The sequence below is a fragment of the Camelus dromedarius genome, chromosome 8 (assembly GCF_036321535.1).
Source record: "Camelus dromedarius isolate mCamDro1 chromosome 8, mCamDro1.pat, whole genome shotgun sequence".
NCBI lineage: Eukaryota > Metazoa > Chordata > Mammalia > Artiodactyla > Camelidae > Camelus > Camelus dromedarius.
Window position 1 is genome coordinate 82,764,019 of NC_087443.1, and position 19,280 is coordinate 82,783,298.

The window sequence follows — 19,280 nt, forward strand, 5'->3', positions numbered from 1 at the left end:
GATATCACTCATATGTGGATATTGAAAAAAAAGAAAAAAAGAAGATAGATGTTTTTTAAAGTTATTTTCCTTCACACCAGCCCTAACCAGTGTGGAACTGGATGGGTACAGAGAGATCTCGTTCACAATTTGACCAAAACAGGCGGCGCACATGCTTGGCCTAAGCAAGCGCAGGGCTCCCATGAGAAAGCCCGTCTCACTCTGTGTCCAGCGTGAGTCCAAACTGAACGAAATCTGCAACATAAGAAGTAAAAGCACAGAAGTACTAGAAGAAAGCACGCACGGAGGTGTGTAAACTGGATGAGTACAGCCCGTGCTCAGTGCAACACGACACCAAGGCAAGAAACTGCCAGAACGGAAGACAGTGATGAATCTGACTACACAAAATTAAGCACATCCACACAGGAAAACACTAGCCAATGGAAAGATAAATGACGCTCCGGGGTGTGCCTTCGTACAGCGGGAGCCGTGAAAAGAAATGGGGCAGCGAACATCCCCACGGGAGGCTCAGCTCGACTCAGCGGTGGGAGCGGGCACTTCAGGAAGGAAGAGCGCAAACACCCAGATGTGGAGAGAAAGAGATCGCCAACCTCTTGGGATAGCAAAGAACCTCGAAGCGCTAATACCATCTTTTCACCTTCCAGACCGTCAAAACCAGACGTCACCAGCACCCAGAGGCGGCGAGGATGGAGGAAGGAGACTTCCGTGCGCTCTGAGAGCCGGCTACGGCGGCCTCCCTCTTCCTCCGGCCCCTCCTGCTGCTCACATTTATTCCTGTTTCCGTGTCTGCTGCCTGTCTCCTCGCCTCCCTCTCTGCCTGGGCACCCACACGGCAGGCAGCAGCCACACCTGTTAGGTCACCGCCATGTAACAAGCACCCAGGACAGTGCCGGCTCGTGCAGGGACCGGTCATCTCCAAGGGAGCGGCCAGACACAGCACGCTACTCAACACACACCCTCTCGTGACTCGGCAACGCCACTCCCAGGAATTTATCCCAAGGCACCAACGTCAAGGGTGTTCACTGCTGAACTGTGGACGTCCTGGTGCCTGAGCTCCAGCGCCCCCCGGCCCCACCCCAATAAATTCAACCTGAATTTCTGGGAGCACCCAGGCATTTACAGTTCTTAAGGGCATCCACAGAGTCTTGTTCACAGCCAGGGCTGAGGACCGCTCTTGTAAACTTGGCTAACACACGATGCCTGAGATCATAACACGGTCACTACGCACTGCTAAGTAAATAAGCAGGTTAACACAAAACCATACAAAGAGCTCGATCCCATTTCCGTATCAAAGACACAAAGTGTGTGTGTCTCCATCTGGCTGACGTGTGAGAGCGCTCCCAGGACAAGGCTCGGGAAGACGGAGACCGAAGAGGCCTCTCGGGGCTCAAGTTAGAGGGGCCTTGGTTTTCCTGTGTAGGACGATTTCAGGGAAGTATAAACTGATTACAAATTTATATACTACAATGCTTCTATAATTAGAAAAAACAAAGGTTTTATAAATTTTGAACAAGGTTACAAGAATCTGGTAGCCTCATGCCCCACCTTACAGCCCACCCTACCCAGCACACGGCCAGCCCAGGTGCTCCGCAGCTGGCGAGGGCGCGCTGCCTTCCAGAAGGGGAACCTTCTCGGCAATCAGGCGCTGCCCGCTAGTAAACTAATGTCACGTTAGGTCTGAGACCTACCAGTCCGCCGAGGAGGGCAGGTGCGCCCCCACTCCCGTTAGCGGTCACCAAGCTGCACTGTGGAAGGAGCTGGACCCCCGCTCAGCACCACTCAGCCTCCTCGTTTCTCACAGGGACCCCGAGAGGAGAGGAGTAGGGGCCTGCCCAACCCCCGCAGGGCTGGGGCGGGGCAGTGGAGGGCGAGCAGGCCCCCAGCAAGCCAGTCCTCCCACCACCTGCTCCCAGAGTCCGAGAGGGGTGGGGCGGGAGGAGGTGTAAGGTCCAGGGGAGAGGGAAAGGAGCCCATGGCTCTGGTGTGAGGAGGGGCACAGGGACTTTCAAACTTGCCCCCAACACCCGCCAAATAAGGACAGCGGCTCAGACACCACAGGGTTAACAGGGACAGGGTCCTTCGAGATCCCACATGTCACGACTCTGCTTCGTAACTGGCAGCTACCTGGCACTCGGTTAAACTGCACTCTTGTTCTCCTTCTTCCTTTTCTCTGCATACCAAATCTGATAGATAAATTGGGTGTTCTAATCTAAAAAATTCATCAGAAGGTCTCACATCGCCATGGCAACCATGTAGTCCCAGCAAATGTGAGTCCTCAGCAGAGCACTCGCCTCTTTCAGCCCACGCGGCATGGGGCTGAGGAAGTCCTGGGACCCTGCCTCGGGTTCTTTCACACCCTGAAAGAAAGGTGAGGTGCAGTCCTTCCCCTCCCGAAAGATGGGCCTTCCTCCCTCCCAAACCTCACTCTTTCCGTCTAAATAAACCCACGGCTTTCAGGCTGAGAGCCGCACACCGTTCCCTCTGCAGGCACGCATTCCTGAGCCATGTGTGCCCTGACGATGACCTGGGAACACGGAATCAAAGTGGAACCAAGTGGTCGCCCACCTGATAGCACTCACGGCCATCGGGCCCAGGGCCTGGCTCCGCCTCCCACTCTCGTCAAACAAAGCCAGTAAGTTCCATCCTGTGCTGGGTGTGGAGCCGTGGCCACCACGCCCAGGGATGACCAAGTGACTGATGGTCACCTGCCCTAAAGAGCATGCACCTGTAGCTAAAGCCAGTTCCCCACTGCTCCCAAGCCCAGGACAGCTGGGACCTCTGCCGTCCTGCTACAGGCAAATAGGGAGGGGCAGGTATTCGGCAGTTCTCAAGCTGGACTGGGCACAGCAAACAGGTTCTGTGTTCGTTGTTCCTCTTTAATGGTCCTTGAATTCTGAGACATAACACTGTGAACAAGTAGGAAAATTCTGCCTAAAAAAGCTGAAGGCAGCCATGTGCTGCATCAGTGTCCCCGTCTCTACGTTACCTGCCTCGGCGAGCACTATGCTAAGACAGGAAAGACAGGCCAGCTCTCGGCCGACAGCGGCCAGCACTGAAACCAGTTGTGTCTCTCAGGTTTTCTCATCCTGCAGCCAAAGGCAGGATGCAAACCTGCTTCCTGATAGGTTCCTAATTCACTCTGGGCTTTCTTCACTTTGCATATCCACATTGAAAAGAGAAACACACATATGAAACACTCACAGCAGTGCCCTGTGTCCCAAAGTTCAGAACACAATGACAGGTTGCCCCAGAACAGTGTGCAGGTGTGTCTGGTCCTGAACGCCCCTCCGCCGAGTCCAGGCATCCACCCCCCTCATCGGAGCCCAGGCTCCCTGGGCAGCACGGAGCCCAGGTTCCAAGTGCTCTCTGAGATGACTGCCTGCACAGCCTGCACATTCTCTGACACTGGCCTTAAATCAAATTATTGTAATTTCCCATAATGCTTAAATTATTTATCAGAAATAAATAGCTTGGGCTCTTTTGCTGAGCTGTGCTCTAAAATTATAAAAAGAACCATCAGACCTCTTCAGACTGCCTACAAATGAAAAAAAAATGGATATTTCAACTATTTTAAGAAAATGTCAAAAAACATCAAAGGTTTCATCTCGTAGCATTTAAATTCTCTGCATGACATCTGTAGAGAAGAGCTGTCTGCCCGGGACGTATCCCAGTGCCCAGCGGCAGACACTGGGTGGCCACCGGCCCAGAGGGTGCTAAGCCATAAGTCCCGGGGCCGCAGGGCTCCGGGAGGTGTGCCTGCAGGCCTGCAACCTGCCGCCTGCTTTCCACCGGCGCCCAACTCCAGGTCACGGGCTTTCCCTGCAGGAGGACCTGAGGGCAAACGAGTTTCCCAAAGGGCAGGTCTTTGCACAAAGGGAAGCGTCCACCGCACATCTGGGTGCAAAGGCTGGGCACGCAGGCAGCTGTGCAGCACCGTCACCCTCAACGCGCACTGAGAGCTCCAAGGGCCCTGCCCCGCGCCACCTGTGGGGCAGGCATCTCCCTCCGAAATCGAGGCACATCACAGGTCAGAGTAACAGCCGACCCTCACACCGCGCATAAAAGCAAACTGGAAACACATCGACAAGCCTGAGCCACCCCGACCACAAATCCTCACCCCTCAGGGCCAGCCGGCCTGCTCCGCCCCCAGCGCCCCACTGGACACGGAGGATGCAGGCTGGCGCCCCGCGAGCGCGTGGGCACAGCAGGCACCGTCCGCGAGTTTCCTGGGAAACCGAGACACCCGGGGACGCCGTCCCAGCGGGGGGGCCGTGGTTTCCAGACCAGCGGAAACCCTGCGGCGGCGGCCCCGCAGCGAGAGCGCGCGGGGTTCCCAGGCCGCGCGCGGGTCCCCACGTTGACCTCGCGAGCAGCCGTTCTCACCGTCCTCCTTGTCGTCAAACACCGGCCTCCGCGCGGTGGCCGCCGACATGGACGAGCCCATCCTTTTCTTCCACTTGCTCCACTGAAACAGGGGGCGCGGCTGCGTGCGGACATCGCCTGAGTCCCGGGTCCGGGGCTGGCCGGCGGCGGGCGGCGGCGGGGCCAGGGGCGCGTCGGGGCCGGCAGGGCGCGCGCGGCCGGGGGGCGGCGAGCCGGGGGGCGCCGCGGCGCTGCTGCCCCTGCGCTCGGCGCCGCTCCTCATGGCCAGGTCGGGGTGTGTGCCGCGGCTGGTGTCCCGGGCATGGCCTGCCCGCCGAGCGGGGAGCGGGAACTCCGGGAGAGACCCGCAGCGCCCGCCTTGCGCCCCTGGCTCTGCGCTCACGGGTCCTGCCCGCCCGGCCGGCTCCGCCGACTGCGAGCGCGCGGGGGCGGGGCCGGGGCGGGGCCGGCGGGAAGGAGCCGGGGCGGAGCGAGCGCTGGAGGCGGAGACGGAGCGGGGTGCGGCCAGCGGTACCCGGTACCCGCCGGCCACCTCCCATGCAGCGCACACCGACGCGGCGGCAGAGACATGAGCGAAGAAGCGGGGTCCTTTGGCCACTGTGAACTAAGCTGGCCCAAGGAGCCCTGCCGCCCAGCCTGGGGGACCTTAAACTTCATCCTGCGGCTCTGCGCTTCCCGAGGCCGCGCGCAGGACCCGGGATGCGGTGGCGGGAAACGGCCGCGCGAGGGCCTAGGCCGGTCGGCGTCAGGACGCGCAGCCCGCGGCCCAGGGTCCGGCGCCAATCCCTCCCAGCTGCCGCGCCGGGGGCAGGGAGAGAGGAGGCGGGGAGGGGGCGAGCCGGGTGCGAGAGCCCCTCCCGCGCGGCCGGCTCAGACCCTGGCTGCAAGCGCGCGCACGGGCGCGCACGGGGTCGCGGCGACGCGGAGCACACGTGCCTGCGCTCTCGGAGTCCCCTTCGCTGGGTCCCGTGTCCAGCTCTCAGAGCTGCCGGCCAGGCACCGGTCCCGAGCGGAAGCCCCTGGCGCAGGTCCGTGACTCAAGCCCGCCCGGGGATGGTGTACTGCGTCTGCGGGAGAGGGGAGGGAGCGAGGCGCGGTTTGACCTCGATGCGTCCCCTCCCTACCCGGTCCGCTTGGCTAGGAGAGACCTCGCCAATAAGGCCCTCTGCACAGCCCACGCCCCAGCAGACGACTCTCCTGTCACCTACTCCCCGCGCCTAGGACTGAAGCGTCGTTTTTGTTATGGGTTGCTTTACTCTGACTCTTTGGAGGCCTTTGCCTCCTTGGTAGCCAGGCCGTAGAGATGGCGGTTCCTTCCTGCCCTAGGAAGCCCTGGAAGGGCCTCCTGCTGCCCCAGTGAGGACGTACCACCCACCTGGCTTACAGGCTGAGTCTCAGACCCTGCGGGTCTCTCCCCGCCGCTATCCTTCAGACCCCTGGGCCCTGTACTTCCCTCACCATCCCTCACTGACTCAGTTTCCAACCCAGCTGTGGTGCTCTGTCTTGGCTCCTCCCACTTCAGTCTCCTGCCATAGTAGGACTACACTTGTCCTCGGCCCCACCTTTGAAACTCAGTGTGGCCCACCTGACCAAGGAAATGTGAGCAGAGGTGATCTGTGTCGTTTCTGGGCCACACTTTAGGGGCCAGGGTCCCAACCAGCCATACATGCCTCTGGCTAAGAGTCCTGATCACTTGGGGCCCACCTGTGATCAGCTGCGGACACACAAAACCAGGGAGAGGTCAGGCACTGTGCTAAGTCATTGAGATTTGGGGGTCGCATTCCCCACAGCATGACCTGGCCATCCAGCGCAGGTCTCCCTGCCTGGCTGACACCTGCATCCAGTCTTGACTTAAGCTCCACGAGGCAAGTTCCCTGGGCTCCAGGCTCCCAGACTGGCCTCAGCCTCCTTCAGTAGAGCTGCCGCAGCTCTCTATACGTGGCTCCCTTGCACTTTCCCAGTCAGCATATTGCCGGCACGCAGCTCAGCGCCTGCACAGAGAAGATGCTCTGTAGACTTCTGTCTGGTGCAGCAGTGAGGGCAAGAATGTTTCTGAGCGGGGGAGCTCTGAGTGGGGCACAGGCCCAGGCAGGCTGAAGCAGGGGCGCAGAGTGTGGACAGGAGTCAGCAGGTCGGCAGCCCCCTCACCCGGGGGCTGACCAGGCTGCCACACCCCACTGGGGGCCGCTGTGACGTTCTAGAGGCCTGGAAGGGACTTAGCCTGTGAACAGAGAGGGGGAATGAAGCCAACAGAGCATCCCTGGGCCCGGGGTGCCCACCTTGACCAGGAACATACCGGGGTGAGGACAGGGACCTCTCCGTCCTGTTCCAGTGATGGGAGATAAACTTGTCCACAACACCCCGCGTGCAGGAGCACCTACACAGGATGGTGGCAGTGTGTGATCACAGGACCACCGCAGCTGGGGTGGTCAGCAGGGGTCCGAGCAGGTGACCTTGTGAAGGCCTGGGGCCCAGGAGCTGCTAGGACACTGTCACCGACCAAAATGAGCTAATGTGCGAGGACAGAAAATGGCTCGTGTCTCTGGGGGACAGCAAGTGCCCACTGAGGGCTGTGCAGAACAGCCGGGGTCTGACTTCTGGTCAAGGCTCAGCCCCTGAAACCCAAGCACAAATATGCACCAGCCTCTAATTCGTTCCCAAAGCTGTGCTTCCGGAGAGGGTGTGATTGTCAGGTAACAGCACACAGCAGAGTCTCCAGCTCTCGTGTGTACTTTGTGTGAAACCGTCATTCTGAAATTAACACTGTGGGCTTCCCACGCTGCCTGCACCTTTGTAAATAGTCCTTTTATGAAACTCCACTCAGATTTCCAATTTTAATGTGCTGCTTCCTGCTGGGAAACAGCAGAACCGGCCCCAGGAAGCAAGCTCAAGTGGGATTCCAGCCCTGGGTGGCTCACCTGTATGGGGAATCCCTGAGCCCGTTTCCTGGCAGGAAATGGGAAACCAGGGCATCCCCAGCTGTGGTGCCATCAGACGTAGCCCTGGTGGGATGTGGGACAAAGTACGTGTGGAAGGAAGGACACAGGAAAGCAACTGCTGGGTTGCCAGGTGACAGGACTGATTCTCCAGGTCATGGGGCCGCCTGGCTCCCTCTGATGAGTCCAGAGAGCACAGACAGGCAGAGGGAAACGCGCAGTGGGGAACGGGAGCCCATGGCTGCTTGACCTCTGCGGTGACAGCTCCGGGGCTGAAGCCCAAACACCCCGCTGAGCTCCATCAGACTCCTAGTGCGTCAGTGCCCGGGGCTGCTGTGCCCGAGAGCCAGGACGTGTGGGCGAAAACAGCAGACCCTATTCTGGAGGCCAGAAGTCTGCAGTCGCGGTGTCAGCGGGGGCAGTTCCTTCTGGAGGTCCTGAGACCTCTCCCCCATCTCCCGGCGGCCCCTGGCGGCTCCTGGGAACCCTTGGCATTGCTGGCTCTAAGCTCTGCCTCTGTCATCACGTTGCCTTTTCCTCTCTGTGTGTGGTTTCCCCCTGTTCTTCCCTTGTAAGGACATTTGTCAGAGGATTTAGGGCTCACCTTAATGAGGATGACATCTTCCTAAGAGCCTTAACTTACTTCCATCTGCAAAGACCCTCTTTCCAAATGAGGTCACGTTCACAGATTCTGGGTGGACGTATCTTTCGGGGGGCCACCACTAAGCCCACTACAGTCCACCCTTTGGTCCCCCAAAATCTAACCCCAGCTCATGCACAGAATACATTCACCCCATCCCAGCATCCCCCAAAAGCCTCACAATTGGAGCATCAACTCTAAGTCCAAAATCTCATCTAAATATTATCAGCTCAAATGTTCCAAGTCTTCTCATCTAAATCAGGTATGGGTGAGACTCGGTATGACCCACCCTGAGGCAAAACTCCTCTCCATCTGTGGACCTGTGGAACTAGAAAACAAGTTACCAGCCTCCAGAGCACAATGGCGGGACAAACGTAGCACAGTCATTTCCATTCCAAAAGGGAGCCGCTGGAAGGAACACAGGAGTTACCAGTTCCCAGTAAGTTCAAATCCAGCCAGGAAAACTCCATGCAGTTTCCAGGCTGAGAAGGATTCTCTGTGGTTTGATGCTCTGCCTTCTGGGCCCACAGGGGTCCCTCCGGCCTCTGCTCTACCCTCAGGGTCAGGCTTCCTTCTTCCTTGAAGGGGAGCGCGGATTTCCAGCTGAGTCGCTCCATCAGCTCACTTCCTGCTTCTAGAATGGTGGACGTCTAACAGCCCTCCTTCACTTAGACCTGGATCTGTTCCTCTCAGTCCAAGCGAGCACTGTTTCTGCTGATACAACATTCTCAAAAGCCTTGTGAGTCCCCACGTATGTCACAGGGGTCACTGAACAAGAGGGCCTCTGCAGATCTTTCTTGGGTAACCTGGGCTCCGTTCCTGGCTTCTGCTCAGACAGCTGAGAGCATTGATGAGTCACACATCTAGTCTCTTCAGCAAAAGGTGGTCCAGCCACACCCTTGACCCGCGACTTGGAACGTGCTCTTCCCACAGCAAATTTCCTAATTTTAATATCCTTTGCAATCTGGGTAGGCCAAGAATCTCCCAAATCTTTAAATGCTACTTCATCTCCACTTCACAGATCCTTCTTAATTTATCTCTTTCCTCTGACATTTTACTGTAAGCAGCGAGAAGAAACCAGCCCACACCTTTAACACTTAGCTTGTAAGTCTCCTCAGCCAGATATCCAAGCTCATCGCTGACAAATTTTGCACTCCACCCGACACTGGAGCACAATTTAGTCAAGTTTTCTGCCACTTCATAGCACGATTCACTTTTCCTCCAGTGTCCAACAGCTCCTTCCTCATTTCATCTGAGATCTGACCAGAAGCAGCTCTAACGCTCACATTTCTAGGAACATTGTGTTCATGATGGCATGTATGTTCTCTAAGACGACAGCTTTTTCTGCCCTGCTTTTTATTTCCCTCTGAGCGTTCACCAGAATAACCTTTATGGTCCAACTTTTTACCAATCGTCTCTTCAAGGCATTCCAATTGATTAGGTGAGACCAACCCAGATTGCAGAGGGTAATCTCCTTCATGTAAACTCAACCGATTGCAGATATTAACACATCTACAAAACACATGCAAAGCAACACCTAGATTAGTATTTGATTAAATAACTCCTGGCTAAATTGACACATAAAACTAACCATTACCCCTGTGTTAGAGTCAAACATGTGTGGGGCAGAAGGGGCACCTTGAGCGTCAGATGGAGACCTCTGGGCAGACACGATGAGGTAGAAAACCTTGATGCCGGGTCTCCCTGAGCCTCCTTTGCTGGCAGAAGCAGCCCTTCTCCCCTTGGAGGAATAAGCTTTCCTGTGCACAGAGAAGCCTCTGAGTGACTGTACCTGGAGCAGGTGCCTCCCGAGCTGATGCCAGTTCTTTTCAAGACCCACCCTTAACACCCCGGTGCCTGCAGGCCCATCAGACGTTGAGATGACAACAGAGCCAGGATGCACAAGTGCAGAGACTGCTCTGGGAGGAGACGGCCTTTATGCAAAAGGAGCTACAAAACCTCACTTGTCTGTACCCAAGAGCAAGCAAGGAAGTGGAGTTGAGGCTTGTTGGTCCAGGAAAGAGGAAATAAGGCTGACAGGGCCAAATCCACTGACCCGGCTGCATGCACCAGGATTTCATAGGTTGGTCCGAGCGCCTGGAGGTGGCATTAATCACCACCCAGGTTGGTAAGGGAGGGCTGACTCAGTGGTAGGTGGCACTTAAGAGATTGAAACGCCAGAATTTCCCTGGCATACTGCAGCTTTGCTCCTCGACACGCAGCACACAGGCCGCTGCAGCGGCCCCTTGGAACGGTTAGAGACGCAGAATCTTGGGCCTACCCCAGACCTGCTGAGTCAGGTAAGTATTTTTAACACAGAATTCTGTACCAAGGGAGAATATTCTTCAAAAATAAAGGCATGGGGAGCGTATAGCTCAGTAGGCCTGGCACGCACGAGGCCCTGGGTTCAATCCCAGGACCTCCATTAAAACAAACAAGCGAGTAAGTAACCCTAATTACCTCTCCCCCAAAAAACAAACAAAGATAAAGGTAAAGAAGCACATTTTTAGGTAAACAAAAATACTGAGAGAATTTGTCACCAGCAGACTAGCACCATAAGAAATGGAAAAAGAAGTTCTTTGAGAAAAATAAAAATCACACTATTTGGAAACTTGCATCTACACAGAGGGACAAAGAGTACCCAAAAATGTCAAGCAGGTAACTAGAAAATGCTTTTACTTTCCATACATTTTAAATCTTTAAAAGATAATTGACTGCTCAAAGTAAAAGTCATCACACCGTAGACCAAGTCTACAACACGTACAGAAGTGAATATATGACAATAGCACAAACAAAGGCCAAGAAGTTACAAAGCTCCTTCTGCTGTGTTGGAAATTGTGTCATGTCAGGCCAAGGATGGCTGCTAAGTCAAGGATGCATATTATAATCCAGAGCAATCACTTTAAAAAGTGATGAGCTAAAAACCCAATGGAAAAGGTAAACAGAGTAAGAGAAATACTCATTTTATCCAAAAGAATAACAGGAGACTTTAAAAAATAAAAAACAGATGGGACAAATAAACAGCAGGGCGAGGGTGGCAGACGTAACACAGCCACGTCAATAGTTAGTCAGTGTCACTGGACTAATAACTTCAATTGAAAGGTAGAAACGCCCAGACTGTTCTTGTCCTTATTTGGAGATGACCTGCGGATTAAGATGCATACAGGTGACAAGCTGACAAGAGGTGGACTTGTGGTGGTTAACTTCATGTCCGCTTGATTGGGCCAAGGGATGCCCAGCTCGCCAGTCAAGCCTGGTTTCTGGGTGTGCCTGTGAGGTGTTCCTGGCGGAGATTAGCGCACGAGTCAGTAGACTCAGTAAAGGAGGCGGCCCTCCCCGACGGGGTGGGTCCCAGCCAACCCACGCAGGGCCTGAAGAGAACGAATCAGCACAGGAAGAGAGAGCTCTCTCTCTTCTCGGGCTGGGACGTCCATCTTTCCCTGCTCACGGACATCAGCGCTCCTGGTTCCTGGTCCTTCAGACTCTGCACTCGCCCCAGCACCCTCCCCACCCACACACCCCTCTCCCCGGTTATCAGGCCTTAGGCCTCGGGCTGAGAGTTACACCGCCAGCCCCCACCCCAGCTCCCCACTTGCAGACAGCGGCTCCTGGGACTTCTCAGCTGCCAGGACCGTGTATCCTCTCATACGTCTACATCTACGCCTGCATCTGTATCTACATCTGTGTCTACATCTGCATCTACACCTACAACTGCATCCACATCTAAGTCCACGTCTACATCTACGTATGAATCTATGCCTACATCTCCATCTACGTCATCTACATCTATATCAACGCTTATGTCTACCTCTACATCTACATCATGTACATCCGTATCTACATCTACACCCACATCAACATCCACATCTACGTCTACATCTGCAACTGTATCTACATCTACGTCTATGTGTACATCTACATCATTTACATCCACATCCATGTCTATGTCTATGTCTACATCTATGTCCACATCTGTATCTAGATCTGCATCTACATCTATGTCTATATCTACATCTACATTATTTACATCTACATCTATGTCATCTACATCTATATCAACATCTACATCTACATCTATATCTGTATCTACATCTACATCATTTACATCTACATCCACATCTATGTCTACGTCTACATCTATGTCTACATCTGTATCTACATCATCTACATCTGCATCTGCATCTACGTCTACATCTACACCTGTATCTACATCTACGTCTGTATCTACACCTACATCCACATCTATGTCTACATCTATATATCTGTTTATCTATCTGTCTATCCATCTATGTCCTATTGATTCTGTTTCTCTGGAGAACCCTGACTAATACAACAGCCCAAGGAATGAGCAGACTATCCCCCATCGCAGGAGATTTCCATTCTTCTCTCACAGTAGTCCACAGAACAAGCACACACATGCAGGATTACTGACACAGAAGTCTGGGGAACACTACTACACAACTTGACCGGGCTGACATCTATAGGACGTTGTAACTAACGACTGCATATCACACATTATTTTCAAGTGTGCAAGGAATATTCACAGAGATAAGTTATATCCTGGGAGAAAAAAAACCCAAGTTTCAGTAAATTTCAAGGGTTTGAAATCATACAGAATATGTTGTCTGAACACAGAGAAATTAAATAAGGCATCAGCAATAAAGATACTCTAAAAGTCTACACACATTTGGAAATTTAGCAGCTAACTTCTATATAATCCACGGACCAAGTAATAAATCCTAAGGGAAATTATGAAATATTTAAAACTGAATAATTATGAAAACCAACATAATAAAATTGGTGGGATGCAGCTAATTTTAAATGCTTATATGAGAAAAATAAGAGAAGTTTAAGATCAGTGATCTAAACTCTATCTTAAGGAGCTGAAAAAACGGAGAGTAATTTAAATTCAAGAAAGAAGGAAGGAAAAGACATCAGAGCAGAAATCCATGAAAGCAATTAACGCTGGGGAAAAAATCAACAAAGCAAATTATTGTTCCCTTGGAAAAAATCAATAAAATCGACAGACTTCTGGCATTACAGAATAAGAAAAAGGAGCAAGAAAATTGCCATTTCAGAAATGAAAAAGGGGTATCACCACAGAGCCTAGAGACACTAGAAGAGTAATGAAAAGGAGTATTGTGAAAATTTTGTGCCATAAATTCACAACTCAGATGAAATGGAGAAGTTCTTTGAAGAATACAATTTATCAAAACTGACAGAACAGGAAACGTGAGGGGCCCATGTATGTAAACAAAATGGAATTTATAATTAAGAACATTCCCCCAAAGCAAACAGCAGGCGCTGAGACATCCATATGAGAACAGTAAGCCTGGACTGTACATAAACGTTAACTCATAATGGGTCGGAGGCCTAAGTGTAGAAGCCGACACTAAGCGCTGGGAGAAAACCGAGGGGACTACCTGCACGGCTTTATTTTAGGCAAAGAGCTATTATTGGCTGTGACACCGAACACACGAGCCTGGAAAAACCCTAAACTGGTCTCCACTAACCTCAAAAACTTCTGTGCTTCAAAAGACAGCATTAAGAAAACGAAAAAAACAAGGCACAGACTGGGAGGAAATACTGCAAATCATATTTCTGGAGGCCTGTGCACAGAATATATAAAGGACTTTTACAACTCAATTATAAGAAAACAAGCCACCCAATTAAAAGGTAGACAAAAGCCTTGAATAGACATCTGACTACTTCATACCAATGGCACACACACACATAAAACTGTGTTTCCCACCATGAATCATTAGGCAGATGAAAATTTAAACCACAGTGAGTTACTACTATATACTTACTTGAAAGGCCACAATAAAAAAGACAGACAATACTGTAGCAAACGAAAAAAAGCTTTTCCTCTATCCTCTTGTACTCAGTTCCTGGGGTATGTAAATTAAACTGACAAAAGACAGAAAGATAGGAGAAAATGCTTATTTTGTATACACAGCAGGTGGCGGGGGTCACAGAAAAGAAGTGAAAACTCAAAAAGTGATCATATCCGAGAGTTTATATACCATTTTAAAAAAGGGAAATAAATTATGGGGAAGTGACAAGACAAAGGAAAAACAGTGTGGGTTTCTAGTGAGGTGAATTGTGGGAAGATAAATACATGGAGAGAACTAATGGAAGGTAACGGTTGTTTGGTAAAGTCTGTTACACGACTCAGCTTGACCATCTCCATGGTCAGAGTGGTCGACTCTTCCTGGTGTGGGGTGAGAGAAACACCTTCAAAGAAGGAAATGGATGCCCTGCTGCTCGGCAAACGAGGGCCGGAGAGCTCCTCCCATGGGTTTTCCAGGAATTGGCAGAACTGGGATCCTTGTGTTTTGCTGATCGGAATGTAAAATGGTACAGCCACTTAGGAAAACAGGTAATTCTTTAAAAATTCAAGCATAAACTTACCAGATGAGCCAGCAATTCCACTCCTAGGAATCTGTCCAAAAAAAGAAAAGATGTGGCAACTCAAATACTCGTGCACGAAAAGTCGTAACAATGCTCTTCTTAATATCCCCCAAGTGTAAATAGTCCAACTGTCCATCAGGGGTGAATGAATAAACCAACAGGACCTCCATGCCGTGGAATACTACTCAGCAATAAAGAGTGAAATACTGATAACTGCTACCGCACAGATGGACCTCAGAATTATCATAGGATGAAAAAAGCCTGATTCCATTGATGTGAAATACCCTGAAGATGCCACAGGGACAGAAAGCAAATCAATGCTTACCTGGGGCTGGAGGTGAGAATGAGGAAGGTCAACACTCAGATCCATGGGGATCTGGGGGGCGAGGGGGATGTGCTACAGCTGGAGCACGGTGATGGCTGCACAACTCAGTCAATTCACTAAAAGCCTTGCCTTGTGACTTTACCAACGGGCTGTGGTCTTTCGTTTCAGTTTGTCGTAGCCCCACGCTCTTCAGCGTATAATCCACATGCTCTGCATTCACCTGCTGTACCTCAGAAGAGGAGACTGCAGACAAGACGGGGTGAAGAGGCTCCGCTGGAGGGAGGAGATGCCTGCTCGCTGGGGACCCCGGAGGGAGCGGCCTTGGGTCACCTTGGCCATTGTCCCAGAGAGTCTGTAGGAGACAAAGCAGCCTCACAGCCAGCTCTTCCCACAAGAACTCTGCATAGTGACCACCCCAAACTTGGCAGCCACAGTGTCCAGCATCGGCCGTTGACTCGAGGTCTGCAGGGCGGCCGTGGTTGGCTCATCTCAGGGATGTGGATTCAGTGTGGTGGGTACCGTGGGCTCTCATTCTTCTGGGACCACAGGCCACTCATGTGCTTCCCACGTGAACACAAAGCTCCAAGAGCACTCAGGCCTCTGCTCCTGTCTGTCTGCTGCATCACAGAGGACGTGGACCCAGAGCTCCTGGGGGCTGGGGGCCTGCGGACCAAGGCGAGGCGCTGGGGTGGGATGGGCTGGGCGCGCTGGCTGCCTGGAGGAGCGGGCCTGGGGAGGAGGCCTCACCTGTTGCGGGTCCCCGGCCCCCAGGGAGCAGGTGGGTGGTGGCCACTCAGCCGTGTGCATGACGCCTCAGTCTGCAGGCTCTCCCTGGCCACCGGCTCTCAGAGCTCGTGCCCCACCCACATTGGGGCGGACGGCGCTGCCCAAGACAGGCCCCTGAAAGGACGCGCTGGCCGCTGTGAGCTGAGCAGGGCGTCTGAGGGCCCAGCCGCTGGTCAAGGACTAAGGCAGGGCCAGGAGCTGCAGTCTGCTCGCCCTGGGGTAGAACTCTTATTTCTTTTGCAGTTGAATTTTTCATTCTTATCCTCTGTGACTGGTGAGGTTTTGAATCCTTTTCTTTTTCTTCACATTTGAAAAATAGCCGGCACTGGAACCTCAGTCCTCCAGCGACTGATGATCGGGCCCCCAGCCCCACTCTCTCGCTATGTGGCCCCAGCAAGTCCTTAGCCTCTCTGAGCTTGAGTTTCCTCATCCATAGCAATCAGGGTGTGCACCAGGAAAGCACCTCCAAAGGGCAGAAAAACAAGGTTCCAAAGTGTCTTGCTATTAGGCAGCTGGGTCTCAGTCTACTGGGCACTTCCTAGGCCTGCTTATTAAAAATCTCCTCTTTAGAGACATTCCTTTACCCTGAACGAGGCTTGTCTAGTGGAGTCACGCTTAACCTGAACTATTCAGCCTCCATGAACAACAAGAAGGGAGCACAAGTGCAGCGGGTGCCTTCTGCGTGCAGGCTATCGCCCACGTCCTGTCCTACCCGCCTCACAGTGACACGAATTACAGGCTGGGAGACTCGGGGCCGACGTCTCCAGTGCAGGCTCACGCGAGCGCATCGGGATGCCCGCCCGGCTCCCAGAGCGCAGAGCCCGCGTATGGTGAACCGGGAGGGGCCGGCCGTGTCCACGTGTGACGTCTGCGGGCTGGTGGCGTGGCACCGCCCCATCCTGTCACCCACCATTGTCGCCCGCCCCAAACGGACGCAGATTGAAACTCATTGGTCCACACCTTTTCCCTCGGGCGCACACTGGATTCAGAGCTCTTTACATTAGACACTTTTACCTTTTCTTGGGAGAACGTCACTCTGGAGCAGGCAGGGAGGTGGCTGCCACCAGCCTGAGCTCCCCTCCAGGCCTGGGGCTGGCTGCGTCTCCACCCCCACCCCCCAGTTCTGACACACAGGAGCCACCAAGCCACCCTCCACAGTGACTGTCCTCTCATGATACCCGGTACACTTTTAAATTGAAAGTGAACCTCAGATCTGCCCTGGGGGCTTGTCAAGGGTGAGGGCCACGCGGGGAGAAAGGGTTGGGGGAGAACCCTTGTTTCTGAGGCAGTTCTACACAAACTCTCCTGAAGTCTTTGGAAGAAAGGTCCAAGTCAATTTCCTGTATCGTCCTGGTTCCTGTGGCTCCAAGCGGGCTGTCATCGCCTCGCTCTCTGACTCCGTCGTGGGGCTGTGATGCTGAGACAAGACTTGCAGCACCTCGTGTGCTTTTCAGGCCCTGGGAAAGTGCCGTCTGGCTGGGGGAGGCCACCTGCCCGGGAGAGCGTCCAGCAGCAGCTTGTAAGTGTTGGGTGGGGTATCCATACTGGGCAGCTGGGATATTTGCCCTCCAAGGTCACAGCTGTGGGTCAGTCTCTGCAGGGACCAGTCAGCTGTGTCCCCCCGATGGACTTCGCCCCGACTCGGCTGGGCAGCCAACACTGGGTGGGGGACAGGTGCTGGAGCCTGGAGCAGAGAGGCTGGGTCAGTGCAGATGCTCCACCCAGGACAGGGAAGCCTGCCCAGCATGGAGACAAGAACTTGGTGATGTTGTGGGGCCCACTCTGCCCAGCACAGAGCTTCTTCAACTCCTGGGCTAGGTGTGTGTGTAGTTCTGTGACCAACAGTGCCAGCTTCTGCAGGACAGCCACGTGCTCCATGCATCCCCGTGGGGTCCAGCTTAGGCTCCCGGTGTCCAGTTTGCTGCAGGTTCATCTGTCCTCACTGCTGCACCTTCCCTTCCAGACTACCTGCTCCGCACACTTCCAGCTGTGGCGTCAGGCACAGGGTAGCAGCCTTCAGAGACTGCCCAACCAGCCCCGCAACCGCAGGCCAAACCCCTTAACCATGTCATCCGCCAGTGGCTCCGCGCCTGACTGATACAGACTCGAGGAGGGGACCCAGACCCAGAGAGAAATACTGATTGGTTCGAGCCCTGGTGGTGGTCTCCTTTCCCTTCGGGCCACTGACTGGTCTAGGTAACATAACCGAAGCAATTCTGGCCAGATGACAGAGGCAATTATTGGGAGTGGGGGCGGGGGCGGGGGGTGCTTCTGGGAAGGATGCGTCCTTCTCCCTCTGGGCGATGGGTGTCCGTGTGAGGACGGCAACTGGGACAGCCGTCCCTGACCCCAAGAGGAAGTAGGGCTGCTGCTGCATACGGGAAGATAAAAAAACGGGAAGAGCTTTCAAGTTCTTGACGCCGGCGGATAACCTGAAATTCGAGCTTTCTCGTGTGAAAGCCGCGGTCCCCCGAAGGGCCCACCGGCCCCCGCCGCGCCCTCCTCGCGCATCCTGACTCTCCGGGCTTCAGCACACATGACCCCTTTGTCCCGGACGCTCCAACCGCTGTGTGTGTCCCCGACTGCCTGGCGGAGGAGGTCGCGGGCAGCGGGCCAGCGCTGGGGATCGGGCGGGGCTCCGCAGCCGGACAAGTGGACAAGGGCCGCGTGCGCAGGCGCGCCACATGCCCCGCGCGCCCCGCGGCTGCGCGCCTCCCGCGCGGCTTGGCGCCTGCGGGCCCCCGTAGGCTGGGCGTTTCCATGGCGACCGCGTGGGCCTGCCGGCCTCCATTGTTGCGCCGCGGCTCTCGGCTCGCGCGGGGCTTGCCGCCGGGCTGGTGGGCAGGCGCGCAGGTGAGGCGGGGCCGGGGCGCGCGTCGGGAGCGGAGAGGCTGGGGGCGCCGGGGGGTGGGGGACGGGGGCGCCGCAGGTGAGGCTGGGGAGTCGCGGGGGGATGGGGGGTCCCCGGAACGCAGCCTGAGACGCGGGGGGAGCCGGACCTGGGGGCAGGGGCGCCGCGGGTTTGCCCCAGGCCGGCCCCTGCGGTGGGGAAGCGAGGCCGGGCGCCCGGGGCCTGAGCAGCCTGCGCCACTCGCCTTGCCCGTCTTTAGGTCCTGCCGTTTGGCTCGCGGTTCTAAGACATTCTCCCTGTTCAGAGGTTTGCGGGAGGCTGAAGCCTCCCTCCCACCTGATTCACAGAAAAGGACCCACCTGGGAAAGGCTCGGGGCCTCCAGGGGGGTGCAGGCTGCCTGGGGTGGGACCCGTGGGCTCGCCCCCTCTCGTTAATTGCTTGACATCTGGGCAGTTCCTTGACTGACCCACACCTCCTAGTCCCCGTCCCTAAAATGGAAGGAAATGCATGCAGCCTGTGTACCAGTTGTTGGCTGTGTCAGTGAGCGGACTGTGTGGACGGGTGGAGGCCTCTGAGCCCTTAACCGTCATTGCTGGATGAATTGTTTGGAATGAAACGTGGAAGTGTGCCTCACCAAACGAGGAGAACCAGCTTCGGTTCTCCAGCTTTGTGTTGAGCAACAGTATTGCCAAACAACTAAAATTCAAGGTTCTAATTTGACAGATTTTCTCCAGTGCCTAATTGGAGCCGGACCCAGAGCCGATCACTGAGCCAAAACTGTAAACTGAACTGCAGGACCGGGCCCGGAGCGTAGCGCTGCCGGGAATGGCACGGAACCACAGCACAGATGAGACAGTGCAAACGTAGGTGCCCCCACTGCACTTCGTGGAGAGGACATGTTGGCTCGTGGACTTTGAAAGGTTCTTATCTGCTTTCGCCCCTAA

General features: G+C 54.5%; 2 protein-coding genes across 4 annotated transcripts in view; one reads left to right on the forward strand and one right to left on the reverse strand.

The window, feature by feature from the left end:
• Nucleotides 1-18,117, reverse strand: part of STK32C (serine/threonine kinase 32C) — an 88,170-nt gene extending 70,053 nt beyond the window's left edge. Inside the window, exons 1-2 of one of the 3 annotated variants that reach the window (XM_064488569.1) lie at nucleotides 14,699-18,117; nucleotides 14,374-14,404 (exon numbers count right to left, since the gene is read on the reverse strand). In XM_064488569.1, coding sequence (XP_064344639.1) covers nucleotides 14,374-14,404; nucleotides 14,699-14,743 — 76 coding nt within the window. In that variant the 5' untranslated portion in view covers nucleotides 14,744-18,117. Of the gene's footprint in view, nucleotides 1-4,383; nucleotides 4,782-14,373; nucleotides 14,405-14,698 lie in introns of those variants that run through there. The other 2 variants (XM_064488568.1, XM_064488567.1) reach the window with 2 other exon arrangements.
• Nucleotides 18,118-18,227: 110 nt separating this feature from the next.
• The window catches only part of LRRC27 (leucine rich repeat containing 27), a 31,417-nt gene continuing 30,364 nt past the window's right edge, over nucleotides 18,228-19,280 (forward strand). The window contains exons 1-2 of the mRNA XM_064488574.1: nucleotides 18,228-18,337; nucleotides 19,060-19,256. The gene's annotated coding sequence lies outside the window, so the exon portion shown is untranslated. The remainder of the gene's footprint in view (nucleotides 18,338-19,059; nucleotides 19,257-19,280) is intronic.